Genomic DNA, 18956 nt, shown 5'->3' with positions numbered 1-18956 from the left:
GACTGGTGGAAGAAAAATCCATCAAGTGCTATTAATTCAGAGATACTGTCTCACGCTGAGGAAGTCGGTGAGCTGTGGGCTGCTGGATAGTGGGAGAACACACCAGGGCAAATGTCTGCATGTGACCCTGTGCCTGTACTCCTCATTAACCTCCAGGCAGCATATTGAGCCAAGTGGGCCCTTTGGTCTGGCTTGGTGCAGGCACTACGCCTGTTGACTTTGGTGTCATTTTGGTTGGGAGATTTCAGCAGGAATTGTAAGAGAGAAATGGATTGACTGCAAATAAACATATACTGCTGCATCTGAATATTTGTCTGTGGTCAAAGTCATTTGGATTGGGAGTCTGATCCCTGCTTGAGCCTGTGCAATGCCGTTGTATTTGGCAGCATGTTCCCTGAGATCTGGATACATTCCATTGTTGTAATACAGCCATGGAAGGGTTGGAAGAAACCACGAGATCATCTCATCCATTCCTTTGTTCTGATTCAGTATTAAGTAGATTTAGACTTTTCTAGCAGTTTATCTCACCTTTCCATATGCCTCCAGTGAAAAAGTTTGTGTAACTTCCCCAGGTCTCCATTCCAGAGCAGAAGGAGCCTTTTACAGGAAGTCACAGTTAGATCTTCTGGCTACAGAGTGGGTTAACTTTGTCTGGGCAAACATGGTTCCCATCATTAAGCTGACTCGCAGCAACTTAATACCACAGGGCAACTCCCTTTATGTTAAACCCTGATGTAATAAACCCAAACTGACAGTTTCCTGCTCTGCAGTAGCAGCAGATGATTAAGTTGTGTTCTGCAGAACTTCTGTAATACCCAGATCGCTTGTTGCTGTTGTCAGGCTGCCACGACAGGTTGCCTCTATTTTATTTATATATATATATATAAATAAACTGTTTTATTAATGCATGTGACTCCCTCCTCTTCAATATTATGCTTTTCACATGTCCTCACTGCATTTACCACGACATAATCTGGATGAGATCACTGACAATGTTTTCTCTTACAGGCCAAAGCTCCAAATTCAGTGGTGCTTGTAGTAGGAACACACCTTGATTTAATTGAAACGAAATTCCGTGTTGAGAGGATAGCAACTCTGAGGGCATATGTCTTGGCTCTGTGTCGATCTCCCTCTGGATCCAGAGCAACTGGCTTCCCAGATATCACCTTCAAGCACCTGCAGTGAGTACTTGTGCCTTTATGAAGATCAGTCACTATTATGTCACTTTAAACAATTTTGAAATACTCAATCTCCTTGGCAACGGGACCGATTTAAGGACTCGTCAGCATTGCATTTCGTCTATTTTTGACTGAGATAATGTAGCATAATGAGAGAGAAGGTCAGTGTTGCTCAAGGGTCGGATAAGGGGATCTGAGAGCTGCAAGCTCCAAAGTCATGACCTTGACCAGCCTGTTTACTGCTCCTGCTTCACTCAGGTTTGTCACCATTAAATGGTGATACAGTTTATTAGTCACAAGGAGAGAAGGTGCAGATTGACTAATTAATGCTGCAAAGAGTGAGAGAGTGACTGTTACAGGGTGGGAGCCGCAGGGTTTGCTGAGGGGGGGCTGTGTGGGTGTTACCTGATGTGAGAACAGGCTCACGTGGCAGCGTTGGCTGGACCAGGAGTGGGTCAGCCCCCTGAGCTCACCCCAAACCTGTGCCAGCCGAGTTCTCCAGTGTGATAATGGAGGGCTGGTGCTGCCTGGAAGGTGAGTGTCAGTCAGGCCATGCAGTCTGACTCCTCTCCCTCCCTTTGGCTGACAGAGAATGCCCCTGGGGAGGGGAGCAGGTCTGTCAGCCAAGGGGTGAACATAGATGCAGCAGGCTGGCACCACACAGGGTAAAATCACCACTGCCTGGGGCAGGAGCAGGTGGCAGCTGGCAAGTGAGGAAGGGCACTGCAATGTCCCCAGCACTTCCCATCTGCTGCCTGGCAAAGTCATCAGCCACCTCCCACACACTGCTCTGCAGATCCAAGCGCTGTGTCGGGCACCCCAGCTGGCTCTTCCCTTAGGAGGAGTACCAGGGACCCCGGGTGTGGATCAAAGATTCACAATGAGAAGGAGGAAGCTTTGTGTTTGGGTTATCTCAAGCCTCTTTTCCCATCACCACAGAGCATCCTAACGTGATCTCAGTCATTCTGCCTCAAGGGGACTTTCTTTTGCCGTTGCCACACATCCTTCACGTTCCTCTTCACCTTCCTTTCCTCCTGCATTTTTTCCCTGTTGGAGTTGTGCCTGATTTCATCCCTCCTCCCTCCCATGCCCTTTCTGGGTGGACCCCATTATCCACCTTCAGGGGCTCCTCTGAGCAGCTCTGTGTGGGCAGAGTGTGAGGAATGTGAAAGCCTTCTGTGGGTGACCCAGAGTGCTTTTTATCAGTGGTCAAGGTCCTCCAGCATGCCAGTGAGAACATTCTTACCAGTGCCACTAAGGGCTGAGGTTTAAGATAGAACATCCTGCTTCAGAGAAGGATTTTCTGTCTGCCATGGGAACACGTGTAGGATCAATTAGAAAGACTCTTTGTTGGGAAAAGGGAAAAAGAACTGTTCTTATCCAGTCCATAAAAAGACCAAAACTAGTTGGAGCTGGAGAGAGCATGTTTTTAGCTGTTAAAGAGATAATGAAGGCCAGCTTTTAGGATCTAAGCATCAATTCCCAGATTACAGGATCCAGCTGAGCGAGGGCCGGAATGAGGGTGGGGAAAGGTGTCTGGTAGTCATCATTGTGCCTCTTTGATCTGAGGCAGGGAGAACTGGACTTGTCTCCAGAGATTGCTGGGGCACAGTGTTCTCCTCCTCCCTGCAATCCCTTCCAGGATGTGTGTGGCACTGAAGGGACAGAGGGGGATGACTTTGGTCAGGCTGCCAGGGACGTCCCCAGAGATCCTTGAGCACAGGGAACAGAACAGCAGTGCACAGTGAATGCAGCACACAGAGCGGAGGTTGTCCTAATACAGATGTGGCCTAATATATCTTTTCCAGGCCACTTGAGCTAAAAATGGTCACTGACAGCCTTCCTCCCATTCAGCTGACACAGGAAATTTAAAGCCACTGATAAGAGAAAGTGAGCCTGGAAAGGAAGCCCATGTGCTGATAAGGTTTGATAATCTTCGCCCTTGCATGACTTTTGCAGTGAGCTCTCCTGTAAGACTCTGGAAGGCCTCGAGGGACTTCGGCAGCTGATTTTTCATGTCACTTGCAACATGAAGGACGTTGGCAGCTCAATTTGCTCACAGAAACTTGCAGGGAGATTGGTGAGAACTGGGATTTCTTTTTTATACTTACCTTTTTATACTTAGCCTTTTGGGAGGCTTAGTGTTGGATTGGGAGGTGAACTTTAGGAGTTATTGTTGATGCAGGAGGCATGTGAAGTATAAAGATGGCAATCTGGCTTTGGGAAAAGACAGCCCTGTAAGATCCCTGTGAAGGGGAGATGGCAGCCAGTTCATCCCAAGCAGAGTGATGGCTGTCTGATACTGATCCTGCTGTTTTTCTTGTGTGGCTTGCAGATACCAAGAAGTTACCTTAGTCTTCAAGAAGCTGTCCTTGCAGAACAGCACAGGAGGAGTCAGAATGATGATGTACAGTATTTAACAGACAGGCAGATAGAACTGATGATTGAGCAAACACCTGGAAATGACATCAAAGACTACGAAGACTTGCAAACTGGTAGGTCAGATCAGAGCAGTAATTTCTTGGAAATTAATAGGTGTGTCCAACTGAAATATTCCACAAGTAGTAAATACAAAGTGCTCTACACCAGTGTAGGGTTCACTTTAGAAATTGGCAAGACAGCAAATTAGTAATGGGACTTTGGGGAGGGGACTGGGAAGTTTCTAGGATGGCCTGAGTCTGCTGATTTTATTATTTATTTTTTTAAAACAAGCTTTGTCTCATTTCTTCTCTGTGAAGAATGAGGGTTGCCATAGTTTCAAGGCTGACTTCTCTGTAGGGCCCCAGTCTTGTGATCTTTACGGAGGCCTTGCTCCACAGGAGGCAGGGAGAGCCCTTCCCTGTGAGGATGGCAGGAGGAGGGTAAAGGGGAGGTGTCGTGGGGACAGAAATACTGCCTGTGAAGCAGTGAGATGTGGGGTTTACAAGTGGAGTGTCAGATAGCAGCACTCCTCAGATAAATGTTACTCTCTTGACTTGGCTATGTGCTGGATATATCTGGAATGCATAAAACTGCACAAACTGCCTCATAATCTCATTCTTCTGCACTGTGGTTTCCTCATGCTGGTCTATTGCTAATCTCCAACTCTTTTATTTTTTGCAGCCATTAATTTTCTCATAGAAACAGGTACACTACTGCACTTCCCAGACACGAGCCATGGCCTGAGGAACCTCTACTTCCTTGACCCTGTCTGGCTCTCGGAGTGCCTACAGAGGATTTTCAACATCAAGAGCTCCAAGTCTGTAGCTAAGAATGGAGTCATAAGAGCAGAGGATCTCAGGATGCTGCTGGTCGGGACGGGCTTCACTGAGCAGACCGAAGAGCAGTACTTCCAGTTCTTGGCCAAGTTTGAAATTGCACTACCTGTGGCCAATAATAGGTAAGTTGATAATTAGAGAGGCTTAGTCAGACTGGAGAAAAATGTCCATTTAATCAATGGATATTAACAGGCTCTGCCACTCTAAGTGGTTGTCTGGACAAGGATCTTGCGATGAGAAAGTATTTGAGAGCGTTAGAGAGGGTAATGGAAGGCGCCCATCCATTCGGGCTGTATTTCCTGGCTTAAGCATCCTTTAGTCCAAACCAGCTACTGTGAAAGCTTTACAGAACAGGTCTTTGTCCCCTGGGTGCATTGAGGCTGGTGACAGGCTCAGCCACCAGCCCGGAGGGGCAGTGACACCGCCGGGGATGTGGCGATGAGCAGGTGGAAGCTGTGAGCGCTCAGCCGGCACAGCTGCAGCTGAGGGAGGATGTGAGGCCGTGGCTGCCAGGCCTGAAATATAGATGGACTGGAGTCATCTGCTTCCAGTGAAAGGTTCTTCCATTCAGAGCGTGGCAGAAAACTTTGGGTAATCAATAATTACATCAGCCCTGAAAGCAGTAGTATTTTTATTTCTAGTGAAATCAGGAAAGCATAGCTTCAGTAGCGGCGTGATTTACTCAGTTTTTATCCTCAATAGGTGTTGATCAATAGTTTTCCTAGAAATAGTCTAAGAAACCTCATTCTCTTTAAATGTTAATGAGTCCTCCTCCCCTCTGCCCCCCGATCTCTTTTCCTCTGGGCAGAGTTCCCTGCGATTTTTCTCTCTCCCATCTGCTTGGCGACAGCCTGTTGTTGGGTTGACGGTGGAACCAGAGTTGTATTGCACTTTTGATGTGGCATTTGCATTTCACTTCCTTGCCCTTCCAGGACAGCACGGCTGCATCGCCCTGAGCCCCTCGGGAGCTCTGAATGCCAGCACAAGTGCAGCATTCTCTGTGCTGTCATTATGCCTGTCACTTATCCAGTCCCGGATGCCAACAAATTTTCTCAGGCTTAACACAGATAAAGCAGCAATGTTTCTGCTCAGTCCAAAATGCCTTTTGGACTCCTTGTCACTATCTGCCATTTTTCTCCAAGGCAATTACATTGTCTGTGCCTCGGGAACAAGGAAACTGCTTTTTCATGGCCTGCCCAATGTTTTTTTGAGCGATCCAAGCCACATTAGCAGAATATTCTTCCCACTGACGGACTGTAGCTGTAGCAGGTTGGATTAATTTAATGTACTAGCCAGACACAGAGCAGTTATTTGTTACTGTGCTGCTGCAATTATTGTCTAGATTGCCAGATAGGGTTTCTGTGCAGTCAGTAGAGAAAGCAGCTGCCAGTTTCTGTTCTGAAAGGGTGGATGGGGGCATGTTTCACATATTTTCAAAATTTGCATTGGCTATTGCTCAAGAGCGTCGAATCACCATCTGTGTTATAATCCACTATATAGTTGTGGTCCAGAAGGGCCTCACTGGCCCTTCTTATACTCCTAGACCCTTTCTTGGATGTGCTGAGGAAAATTTATTGGCTGACTTATGATGCATCCACTACTTTCATAGAGCAAGAAGTTTTAGTTTGTTGCACTCCACTTTTGTGCTTAAGGTGCACGTAATTAAGCTGTGTTCCTCTTATTAAATTAGGGTTAAAAGTGGGCATTCTTATTGTAATTTATAATAGTTTTTTAATAGTTGCATTTTAATAGTTTTACATTCCAGAGATGTTTCATGGAACAGATATTCAATGGTGTAAGATGTCATCAGATGTTATGGACTGTGACATATGGAGAGAGCTGTTGTCTAATGATGGCTGCTTTTTCTGAGCTGATATTTCAGGTTTTACAGAATACTGCAGCTGCTAGAGAGAAAACGTGAGAGGCTTAAAGCCTTGCATTCTGACCCAGCCTTGGTTCTAGCTGTGTGTCTAGTCCCTGCCACTGTTACTTTGGTCAGGTCCCTTGGCCATGTGCCTCATTGCTGTCATTGTGCCCATCAACGAGGAGCCCCAGATGCCAACACATTTTCTCAGGCTCAGCACTGATAAAACAGCAGTGTGTCTGCCTGTAAGCAAATAACATTTTAGATTGCACAGGCATCCTGGGATGTATTTGGTACTGAAGAGAATCACTGTCAAGAGATTTACTGGCAGGTATTGAAAGCCAAAAGCTCATAATTTTCAAAACAGTTCTAGTGTTCCAAGGGGTTTTAGGTTCCCAAATACTAAAGATCAGGACAAATGAATATTCTGGGCTTACTGGGAGATCTGAAAATAATTTGTTGTGGTCCCTTACACCAGCATAACTCTGTTCCTACTGACTGGTCAGGCGCAGATAACACTGAGTCTCCCCCACACTTGGGCAAGGTACCTGATAATCTGATTTGCAGGAGGAATCTGAGCAAGACAAGGGATTTCTCTGCTGCCATCAGGCTGGCAAAGTGAGCTCTTGCTATGGGAGTTTGTCAGGGCTGTGGCAGGGATCCTTCAGCTGCAGTGTAGAACAGCAGGAAACTCTGCTGTGCTGACCCATGAGGTGCTCTTGTTGTGGGGCTGGGGAGACAGCCAGAGCAGCCCAGTCCCTGCAGCCTGGAACTGCATCGCTACCACCTCCCAGGGCACCTCCTCTCCCCACCTTCTGGGCTTATTGAACCTGAGCTGCTGTAGGTTGGTTTTTGCATTTGTCTTCTGCTCCACAGCTGTAATCCCCTGCTTGTTACCAGGGCACAGTAGTACCAAAGAAACGAGTCCCAGCATCACAGCTATTCTAATGACTCTTATATTTTAATGCATTAATTTGTGAGTACACAAACAGTCACTACATCAATTTTAGCCCTGTCCAATAGCCCTGGCTGGATTATGTAATGTCTGTTTTGCCTCTACTTGCTTCCATAGTGTAAATTAATTTCTTCATGTATTGCTGCAGTGCTTAAGTCTAAAAGCTTTTTTATATGCAGTGGGCTGTGCCATTAAAAATCTCTTTGGGGCCTGAATCGCCTTATTATCCGGTAACAATGTACTCACTGTTACAAGCTGTAGCTGAATCTGAGCTGTTGAACTTGATGTGTTTCAGCTACCTCCTCCCTCATCTGCTTCCTACCAAGCCAGCATTAGATATCCATGGGCTCTGCCACCAGACCACAAACACAGTCCAAAGGGTCTTCAAGATGAGTTTTGTCCCCGTTGGCTTTTGGCAAAGATTCATAGCCCGGATGTTAATCAGCCTGGCAGAGATGGACCTCCAGGTAGGTTATTGTGTCTCTCTGCAAGCAAAGACAGACAGCTGAAGTTGTTCAGTGTAAGTGGGATGTCTCTTCACATCCAGCTCGCTTCAGTCACAGACTTCAATAGCATTATTTGAGTAAATAGGGAGAGATGAGACTCTGCAATCAAAATCTGATTCTGTTTTTACAGTAGGTGTCATTGAGAGCAACAATTGGCACTGGAGAAGAAAGCCTGAGTTCTCCACAACCTCTTTATAACATGATCCCCTGGAAGGTCTCAGTACCTCCAGCATCTTCCAATTACAAGCAATTGGAGTTCTGCCTGCGGCTCCTGTCCATGACCATCCCACTAGGCCAGACTCTGCTCGCAGTGTTTGCCAGAGGAGATCTGGAATAGCTCCACCAAAGTCAGCTATCTGAATGTCTATGGTGGAAATGGGAACAAAATTACAGGGTGCCTTAATGAGGCACCCTGTTAGTGCAAGTGTTATGAATGTCATTAAAGTGGTGTTTGAAGGTTCTGAAAACTGAGTGGATTTTGATGTTGTTGCAGACATATGTTTGCAGCAGCTTCTGTCTGAAGCCGTAATAAATACCTGCAAAATATTTATAGTACTGCTCTGGTATCTTCTTAATAGCTCTCCATTAACCTGTGGTCTGTCAGTGATGTACAGAACATGGAAAACATGATACCTGTTTTTGGAAGGTCCTCTGTGTTCCAGGCTTCTCAAACCATGTAATAACTTTACCTCTTTTAACGGGCTGTCTTGGCAACCCCTTGCTCACATCCTCATGGGCACTACATAATCCTAGAGCACCTTTCCTAGGAACTTCATCCAGTCCTCATGAAGGGAATGGAAAGGTTCCCAGGCGTCAGACTCGTCTGCAGTCAAATAAATGTTGGAGCAATGAGCACAGGGGAGTTCTGCAGATTAACTTTCTGGTTTTAAAACAGAAATACATTTTGCTGTAAGTGCTGGTTTGAAGTGTCTTGGAGAAGAGCCATCTTCCTCCCACTGAAACAGGTGGAAAAGTTAACTCTCTACATTGAAGGCAGACTTTATCACTCACTAGAACATTTAGTTCTTTGGGTTTATAAGACTTCTGCAAATGCACAATAAATATGACAAATGTCACAGTCACAGAATTAACTTTGTTCACTGATATGAAAGTGTTCTTTTTTTGAGTGGCACGAAAAACATTTCCATTGCTGCAAAACCAATTTTACTACGTGTATTTCCATTCCAGTGCAAAATTTTTTATGAGCACAAGTTGCTTGTAGTGGAAAAGCTACGATAGCACCTGTGAAAGCCAAAAAAAGAAGTCACATTATTGCTTGATTAAAACATCCTTGAGAGAAATTTCAGCAATTTAACAATTTCTTTGTTTTCTGCCTGTTTCAGCTATTTGAAAACAAGAAGAACACCAAGACAAGAAACAAAAAGGTGACCATCTACAGCTTCACAGGCACCCAAAGGAACCGCTGCAGCACATTCCGAGTCAAAAGGACTCACACTGTTTACTGGCAGGAAGGTCTGTTCGTTACCTTTGATGGAGGCTATCTTAGGTAATTTGTGTTCCTAATGCAGCATGTGTGACAGGGCACTAATAGAGTGTATGAAACACATCAGCTCAATGGAGATGAATGGGCCTGACTCATGCTGTGTGCTCACTCATCAGGAGAAGAGGAGGCTCTTTAATGGACATAACTCATCTGGTAACAACTGGTGACAAAAATGATCTATAACTGATTGTTTGCCAGTTCTGAATATATCAACGTTATCTGTTATTGCAGCCACCAATTTAAAGAGGCCTGAGAACAGAAAGTGATATTCAGAGCAGGACTCTGCCAGTGTAAAATCATGCATTTTCACATGCAAAGATTTCCTTATCTCAGTGAGTTTTCCACTAAATCCTAAAACTTTTGTTTTATTTAGACACTGTGTGTCAATAATCCAGATCAATGGAGCTGCTTCTGTGCAACAGGGGACTGTGGTTTCATTTGCTCTTTCAGTCCCTGCCAGAATGGGGGGGGACCACTGGTGCTGTTGCATGGCTGGAGATCAGAAGGAGACAGAGACTTTACTGAGTTTCAAAGCTCAGTAGAGGCTTGGGCCCAGATACTGCAAATCACAGGCTGGAATCCCTAATTCTGGACCACGGTAGTGGTCATACTCTTATTTCTCCAAATACTTCAGGGGATTACAGTTTCATGGGAATTGTGCAAAAATTATGTCAATAGACTTTTCCTAATGGTTTTTGGAATCTTTCTTATTCATATTATTATTCCACTGGAATTTCATTACTGATTTTAGAACTCCCAGCCTTCCATCATGCTGTATGGGGCATCTGTCAAAACTCTCCATCATACTCAGCTCACTTAGGCCAGAGTTTTCTCTAGGTCTGACCTTCTATAGCATTTACCCTCTGTGAGTAATTGGCATTTCTGTGCAAGAATTCTCTTCTGAAAGTCATTTGCAGAACAGACTGAATTGAAAATCACCCTCAAAAGCTAGACTGCTTTTTGTTTTGATGGCTTATGAACTACGTGTTATTATGGAACTCAGTTTTCCTGACAGAAAGAAAACTTGTTGACACTGATACTTCACAAAGGCTTCACAGGTCTGTCTTTTGGCTTTCTTACAGTGTTGAGTCTTCGGATGTGAACTGGAAAAAGAAAAAAAGTGGTGGAATTAAAATAATTTCCCAGTCAGAAGTGAGAGACTTTTCAGCCATGGCGTTCATCACGGACCACGTGAACTCTTTGATAGACCAGTGGTTTCCTGGTAAGAGAATCACTGATTTTCTTTGCAGTGTCTTTTGTACAGAAGGTTCCTTAACAGAGCTCTGCTAGTGCACAGTATGTATGTTAATTGAAGGCCCCTCAGGCTCTGACGGTCTCAACCCAGTAATATTTGATAAAAACTGATAAACCTGCAGACAGATTGAGGTTAGTTGACAACACCCTTTGGTCTAGACATTGTGTGTTTCAGTCTGCCAGTCACTGCAGCACAGGTGAAACACTGCAGTTCAAACAAGACCCGTAGGAGTTCAAGAGACTCTTCCAGTGCTTGAAGCAGGGGCAGAATTTGGCCCAAGCAACTTGGCATTGTCTCTTAATAGATACATCTCATTCTGGCATCAGCTGGGATCAGAATTTGCCCACCATTTCTAACATCCTACAAGTTATAAAATTGTGATGTGAGAGGCAAGAGTGAATGTGGTACCAAGGACTCTGTGCCAAGGTGACTTCCTTGACTCCTGCAGCTGTTTTTCCTGTGCTCAGCACAGATCCTGCTGTTACCCAGCGGGCTGTTTGCAACCCCAAATCACTTCATTTAAAACCAAAACAAAATCTGAAGTGTTCTTTGTCATCCCACACTGGTCTAGAAAACACTGCCAAAGTCTCTTAATTGGAGGCTCTCTGGAGGAAACAGTGGTGCACTCTCACGTATTCACGTTCTATGTGTTTTGAAGATAAAAGAACATTTTATTTGCCTTTGGATTAAAATAATGCTAACGTTAATCACTGAAGCTTGAGAAGAGCCATGACTTCAAAGGTTGCAGTCTGTGTTCACCCTGACTAATTGTGGGCATTTAACAGAGCCTGTCACCACAAAATCCCTCTGTACTTAAGAGAAAGGTGTGAACCTCCCAAAGGCTTAATCTTGGTACGATCCACATTTCTCTCATGTTGCCCATGAGGGAGCCCACAGTAACTGTGTTCTCAACCTGGCTGCTGCAGGCGAGTGTTTACCCTGAACCTGCACCTGCAGTGCTCAATCTGAGCTCAGTGTGCTGTGCCTCCCAGTCTGCTCCCATTCCTATTCCTATTCTCATTCCCATTCCCGTTCCCATTCCCATTCCCGTTCCCATTCCCATTCCCGTTCCCATTCCCATTCCTATTCCTATTCCCATTCCCATTCCCATTCCCATTCCCATTCTCATTCCCATGCCTGCTCCCCACCGGAAGCCACCTGGCAGCTTGCAGTCTGAGAAGACAGATACACCCAGCACCCAGGAGGGTCTCTCCAGTGCTTTATTCACATACTTTTGCTGATCCTGAATATATTTTCCTCGCCAGCCCATGCATTACCTGTGCCCAGAGCAGGGGAGGTGTGAGATTGTGTCCCCAGTCCTGTCTCCCCAGTGCTGTCCCTGCTATCTCTGCATACTTTGGAAAAAGCTATTTTCTATTCCAGTCAATGCACTGCTGCTTTCATGAGCGTGATCGTTTTCAGCCAGCAGATCCAGGTAGTGCCTGCAGACATTCGGATGCACTTGAAGCTGTTGTTCCTCCTCAGTTCAGGTGAATGATGTTGTTTTCTGTTTGCTTGCTTGCTCTGAAGCCCTCACAGCCATGGAGAGTGATGGCACGTTGCTGATGGAGCAGTATGTGCCCTGCCACATCTGTGCAGCTGCCAAGGCAGAGGAGAACGAATGTGGTGAGAGGATGGAGGATGCCCAGTACTTTAACATGGAGGACTGTGTCCTGACTGCCATTGAACTGGACTACATCACATGTCCCAACCACCCTGACATCCCCGTTTCTCTCCAAGAACTGGTCCCAGAGCTTTTCATGACTGATTTTCCTGCCAGGTAATGTTTTTTGAGGACCTTTGATTAAGTTTCAGTGCACCGATGTAATTCAGTTGGACTGTTTTCCTAAGTTATCTCTGCTAGAGGAACATAACTGACCACAAGAAAAAAATCCATCTGCTCTCAATCCCTGCTCTGGCAATTCATCCTAAACTGCACTCCTGGTGTTCAGTGCACTTGCCTAGACAATAGCTGTGTGCTGACCGAGTCATCACATCAGGGGTCCTTTGAGATCACTGTGGTCCAATGTGAAAGTCCCTTTTTCAAGCCACAGCTGTCCTGCATTGCCCAGTTCTCTGGCCAGAGCTTTCTGTAGCTGGAGTCTTTCTGGGATCCCACAAAGGAGATTTTAATGTGGCAAAACCAAAAGGAAGTACTGCTGCATCACAAGGTTGGCCCTGAAATTGCCTGACTTTTTTAAGGGGCCATAGGTGAGTGAATTTATAGGCGCCACAAGAGAATTCACACTGAGTCGAGGCTCCTGCTCGGCTGAGGGCTGCTGATGTGTTGGATGTGTGGCAGTCCTGAACAGCTGAAACAGCTCTTCCCTACCCAGAGCAATACTGCCAAGTCTTTAAGCTGCTTAACTGCATTCCCAGATGGGTTTGGTCTTATACCCCTTATTACTTAGTGTGTAGAACAAGAGATCTGACAGCAGGCAGGACAGGAGACCAGGGTCTCTTTTGGTTCACACTCTCTCAGAACTTTCAGTGCCCGATGCAGAGCCTCTAGACCAAACTGCCCTGTTGGCTGCTGTCAGAGCTTTCTGCACTCCCATTGGCCTCTGTTGCTTTCTTGGGGTCATTTTTCTGGGCAGACACCCCATCAGCTTGTCAGACAGCCCTCCTCACACTGCTATCTCCTATAGATTTATTTGACGGGTGCAAGGCGAGTGGAGATGTTTGAAGTGTGAACAGCTGTAAAAGTAGTCTCTGGGAGAGAGGGGAAATGATGAATTACAGCCTGGGAACACTGAGCTGATTTGAATAATCAGGTTTCAGAGTGTGGGGCTGTTCATAAACATCCTGTCCTGCCTCAGTGGAGAGAAGAGGAATGGGAGGTAAATGAAGCAAAAAAAATCGTTAATACAGATAAATGGTACAAGTATCAGTATTTGTGTCATCTGGTTGGAAAAGAAGCTTATGTGCTTTCCAGATCTGTTTGATTCTTGTGGGATAAATTAGTAAAAAGCCTTTTTTGCTTATTTGCCCAAGTTTTTCTGGGAGAAATCCGTTGTACAACAGGAGCCAGCATAGAGTACACTGAGATGACCAAGGTAGGTGAGGTGATCCAGTCCTCTTGGTAGGTAAGACAAGAATCTATCAAGCATTTGTGAAAATGGAAATCACATTAAAAACATGAATTCACACTGTCTTTGAAACTTTAATTAAAAAGCCCCAATTTCTCCTTGGCAGACTGTTCCTGGAAAATAGCAAACTGGAATGCAGTGAAAATGAAAACAACGTTCTTGGCCAGGGTGGAAGTGGAACTGTTATATATCGGGCACGATACCAAGGAAAGCCAGTGGCTGTGAAGAGATTTCAGATTAAAAAATGCAAGGGTTCTCCCACTTCAGCTGCAGGTACAGTGTACAGAATTGGTGTCAGGAATTGTCTCCTGCAATCTGTGATCCCAAGCTAAGACTAAAGAGCCATTGCTCTCCAGAGTGCTGGCAGCACCTGTTTAAATAGAACTTTGAAATAAATAGCAAAACTGGTGTGTTTCAATGGAGGAGGAGGATGCATCTTAGAGTTCTGCATGAACACTTGTAGCCTTGAAGGTCACTGACACGGGAGCTTCTCTCCTGCAGATCAGTGGGTGCATTTGTAGGGTGCCAAGGCAGAGCCCTGGATTGGGGTGGGAGGTAAGATTTCATCTCATGTTCCCAACCTATCTGACCATGAGAAGTGTGGATTTGCATGGGTTTGCACTAAGGACTTGTGAGTCTCCACCTTTGAATTAGTCTTTTGTCCCATCTGTGCCAGCAGCTGCAGAAAGCAAGCTGGGAATCTTTCTGAGCCTGCCAACTCCTCCAGGCAGGGATGGGCTCTCATGTCAAGTCCAGAATCCCAGCAGAGCCTCAGTCCATGGACAAAGGAAAGGGGAAAGTGGCTTATATTCTTCATTTTTGTCAGGGGAGGATGTGGTGAACTCCTGAGCTGTGGAGGAGGCCAGCTGCTGTCCCAGTGACAAATAACCTTTGGGAAGACCCAACCTTCCTGAGCAGCCTGAGGTGTCCCATGGCAGAAGGACCATTATTGTGATGGGTCTCTCATCTGGCAGGAAAGCCAGGAAAGGGTAGAGAAAGACCACTTCCAGCAAAGGGTCTGCAGTATGACATCCACACGCAGTCCCTGCTTGGAGAAGCACAGCATGAGTTTTCCAAAGTCATCAGGTGATATATGAGATCAGCATGTGCCAGACACACCAGAGCCTGGTGTTAAAAGACCAAGGGAGGTTTTGCTTCCTGAGGTACCATATATACCCTGCTTATAGTCAGTGTCTGTTAGTGGCTCATGCATCAACACAAGGATTCAACTTAAAGCCTTGCTGTTGGTATCATCCTACCAGCTGCCTTCCTCCTGCAGCCCTTGCTTGGTGATTGGCACTTTCCAAAGAGTTTGTGACTTTGGTTTCTGAGCTGGGCAGTGAGAAGGGGGTTGTGTCTTGCCAGATACCATGCTGAAGCACCTGAGAGCCATGGATGCCATGAAGAACTTCTCGGAGTTCCGCCAGGAGGCCAGCATGCTCCACTCCCTGCAGCACCCCTGCATCGTGTCCCTCATTGGCATCAGCATCCACCCGCTCTGCTTCGCCCTCGAGCTGGCCCCCCTGGGCAGCCTCACCACTGTGCTGTCTGAGAACTCCAAAGGTAAAGCCAGGGTCTCCCCACTGAGAGAGATCACTCTCCAAGTGACAAATGGTTGGCAATATTTAAATTACTGCTTGATTTACCAGAGGGGATTTTTTTCCAGACTAGGGGAAGTGGGAGGGGTGGAATTGTTCTTAAGCTGTGCTTTTGGGAACCTAGTAAAAATTGCTGCTCACGATTTTCAAAACTACTTTGGAGACCTGGATTTTCAATTTCTCTGCAAATTAATATGAAGTACATCTCACTTCAGCGCTGCATGGATGGTGCTGTGTTCCTCCCCCTGCAGATGGGAGTCTGGCACTCTAAATTATCTCATAAGTATCTTTATTTCTGTTGCTGTCAAATGAACGATGCTAATTCCAAGATAAGTTGAGACCATCTGACCCTCTTGGCACCTTGGCTTTGTGTCAACTTTCAGTCAAACATTAATTTTCACCAGAAGATTTAGGAGCCTAGAAGTGAAAGGGTTTAAAAAAAAAGAATCTAGTAGGACTGTCAGACACATATAGTAACAAAAACAGTGTCATTTTAAATGGTGGCATTGAGTGATGTTTTAAAAGGTTGTCAGTTATTGCTCTGGAGTTAAAAAGAGAAAGAGAAAGGGGGAGAAAAAGGCAGTTATGGCAATTACAGGAGCTGAAGACAGACTGTTCCTTTGTGCTAGGGTCTTCCTTTGTGCCGCTGGGACACATGCTGACACACAAAATAGCGTATCAGATTGTGACAGGCTTGGCCTACCTGCACAAGAAGAACATAATCTTCTGTGACCTGAAGTCAGACAACATTTTGGTGTGGTCCCTGGATGTCAAGGAGCACATCAACATCAAACTCTCCGACTACGGGATCTCCCGGCAGTCGTTCCACGAGGGCGCGCTGGGCGTGGAGGGCACGCCGGGGTACCAGGCCCCTGAGATCAGGCCTCGCATTGTCTACGATGAGAAGGTGACTGGGGGTATCTGCGGGGCAGCCCCTGTGGCAGTGGTGGGTGGCTGGTGTCATGCCTGGGGCTGCATTCCCTTGTCCATGATGATGGGCAGCACTGCTTTCCCGCTCTGGCCTTCCTTGCTCTCTTCTCCACCCACCAAGGGAGCTTTGCCTGATTTTCCTCTCTGTTTCCGGCTCTAGGTCGATATGTTCTCCTATGGGATGGTCCTGTACGAGCTGCTGTCTGGCCAGCGGCCTGTGCTGGGACACCACCAGCTCCAGATTGCAAAGAAGCTGTCCAAAGGGATCCGTCCTGTTCTGGGGCAGCCAGAGGAGGTGCAGCTCTATAGGATGCAGGCACTCATGATGGAGTGTTGGGACACTAAGCCAGAAAAGGTACAAGACAACCCTCCTGACCCATGTTTTCTGATCTGGCTGCCCTCTTCAAGCAGGAGGGCTGAACTTGCTCTTGGTACAGCAGAACACCTTGATTGCCTGTTTACCCCTCCTGCTGATCTGACCCAGAACTTCTATTGACTTAAATGAGGATTTTCTGAATGAAATGATGACAGATCTGTGGCCTTACAGATCTGATGACAGATCTGTGGTGACTGGAGGGTCCCTTGATGTCAATGGCAGTTAGGCTGTTGATCTCACCAGGGCAAGACGTTACTCATAATTTCTAGAAACAGCTCCAGTATCATGCTGTGAGTGTAACTACAGAGACTTCAAAAACCCTGAGATTATAAAAGGAGGTATGAGGAAGAAAAAGGTTGAAAGTATGAGAAAAGGATTATGCTACATTGCATTTTTCATTAATTGCAGCTCGGTGTTTCAGAGCTGCTGTCCTTCAGACAAAGGTGAGCTTGTCTCTCAAAACAGCTACACCCTGTCATGACAGCTCCTAAAATCCATAAACCTGAAGAAATTAATCAGCAAAATGTGTAAGAGAACAACAGACCAAGCTTTAATAAATAATCAGAGAATGGTTTGGTTTGGAAGGAACCTTAAAGACCATTCAGTTCCCTGTACTTGTGCTTGGGATTGCCCTGATCCAGTTGCAAGATTTCGTACTTGGCCTTGCTGAACCTCCTGTTTATTATGGTTCTTCTATTTCATTTTATTTGACATATGTCTTTCTCTTTTCCTTTCCCCTCAGCGTCCACTGGCCATTTCTGTGGTAGGACAGATGAAAGATCCTACCTTTGCAACATTCATGTACCTGCTGCCCTGTGGGAAGCAGGCTTCCTTCTTCTGCTCCCAAGGACAGGAGTACACTGTGGTGTTCTGGGATGGAAAGGAAGACACCAGGTGAGATGGCTCATATTGGTAATATCCTTTTTTTTCTTTTTCCCGTTTAAATAAAAATCCTTCAGCGTCTTCACTTCTGCCTCTGGGAGGGAGGTAAAGAAGGTGAAAGTGAATTTGGGTGAATGCCAAGGGTACGGTGAACGCTGTTTTCCCAAACTCTTTTAATTGGGAACAGTGGTTTCTTTATAAAGGATATTTAATGAGCTTAACTCTGCTTCAGTTAATATGAGGAGAAGATTAGGGCAATGTAATGATTCACACACACAGGATGAAGCATTTGCACATGAGAACAGACGTGTTCTGCCTTTCCTAATGAGGCCATTTAACACTAAACCTTTCCTAATTGAGGCTGCAGTTCCATCTCTCTTCTGCAAAGCAATTAAGCACATGCTTAAATCCTATTGCAATCATCGGGAGTTAACCACATGCCTGGAGCTGTGTGTGCATCCAAGTGTGCACTGCCAGTAAAATGTATTCCATACTGAAGGCATGTGCTTAAAATGTTATTAAATTGTGACTGAGATGATGGCATTTTGCTCAGCCACATGTGACCCGTGGCTAGTTAGGTTCGTTTTTATGGATGCTACTGATTTTTATAGCCCCAGTCTTATTTGGAAACATTCACAAACTGATCTGAATTTTATAATAATGTGTTCATTATTTGAAACCATTAAGCTAATGGGAAAGGGTACGTGATTTGTTCATGAATTATTTGCTTTGCTATTTGTGGTGCCTGGTCAGTCATTCAGTGCAGACAGTGTAACTCTTCCTGCTAAACTGGTGGAACACATGGCACTCACAGATGTATTTTGAATACGTGGATGATGTCCAAATATTCACAGCGATATATCTCAGTGAATCAGCTTCCTGACTGGACAATCCACTTAGGAGACTGCTGAATAGCAAATTACTTATTTGTGACAGATTTCAGGATGTGTAATTGCTTGTGCCACAGTTGGTAAAACATCTGGGGCTCACAGATGTGGTCGTGAATATCCAGTTATTTGTTCAAATACTCAAACTCAAAAAATTTCCCCAAACAAATAAAATCCTTTTTGTTACAAAAAAATATTAATTAGTCAGATTTATAAATTATTTGATCAGGTTACAGATCTTGGCTCTTATTGTGAAGAATCATGCTCTTCTGTTTATGTGCTGGATTAATAATGAAGCCAGATAATAGCGAGGCAGTGAACTTGGAAATGGAGCAGATATTCTCTTGAGAACCTAATGGGCAAGATGGGCTGAGACTTCCCAGCTATTAATTACTGCTGTTGAGCTGGAGCTGTTTGTCTCACAGCTGAATTATAGTAACAGACCATGTACACTGCCCTGATCCTTTCCATGCAAAATCAGAGAGCTGAGTGTAAATCTTCACAGAAGCAATTGCACATCTGCCCCCTGAGGAAGAGCTGTGGGACATCTGTATTTCTCTTCCTTTACAAGGACCATTTGGAGGGGTGTAGGTCCTTGCAGCATCATCCACATCTAGACAGTTGTGTTATGGCTTGGCCACAAGTGCCATGTACTGTCCTGTAGTCTGTGCAGGC

At 45.5% G+C, this 18956-nt stretch overlaps 1 protein-coding gene across 4 annotated transcripts in view; it reads left to right on the top strand.

Annotated features, from left to right (window-relative positions):
* LRRK1 (leucine rich repeat kinase 1) overlaps positions 1 to 18956 on the top strand; it is a 77275-nt gene that overhangs the window by 46399 nt on the left and 11920 nt on the right. For all 4 annotated transcript variants that reach the window (XM_032700354.1, XM_032700353.1, XM_032700355.1 and 1 more), the window contains 13 exons: positions 1009 to 1181; positions 3138 to 3258; positions 3514 to 3673; positions 4281 to 4557; positions 7550 to 7721; positions 9104 to 9267; positions 10347 to 10486; positions 12050 to 12299; positions 13715 to 13881; positions 14974 to 15171; positions 15836 to 16113; positions 16297 to 16491; positions 17255 to 17406. In XM_032700354.1, the coding sequence (XP_032556245.1) occupies positions 1009 to 1181; positions 3138 to 3258; positions 3514 to 3673; positions 4281 to 4557; positions 7550 to 7721; positions 9104 to 9267; positions 10347 to 10486; positions 12050 to 12299; positions 13715 to 13881; positions 14974 to 15171; positions 15836 to 16113; positions 16297 to 16491; positions 17255 to 17406 (2447 nt within the window). The remainder of the gene's footprint in view (positions 1 to 1008; positions 1182 to 3137; positions 3259 to 3513; positions 3674 to 4280; positions 4558 to 7549; positions 7722 to 9103; positions 9268 to 10346; positions 10487 to 12049; positions 12300 to 13714; positions 13882 to 14973; positions 15172 to 15835; positions 16114 to 16296; positions 16492 to 17254; positions 17407 to 18956) is intronic.

This window comes from Chiroxiphia lanceolata, chromosome 12, assembly GCF_009829145.1.
Source record: "Chiroxiphia lanceolata isolate bChiLan1 chromosome 12, bChiLan1.pri, whole genome shotgun sequence".
Classification (NCBI taxonomy): Eukaryota; Metazoa; Chordata; class Aves; order Passeriformes; family Pipridae; genus Chiroxiphia; species Chiroxiphia lanceolata.
This window is presented reverse-complemented; position numbering and strand designations above follow the sequence as displayed.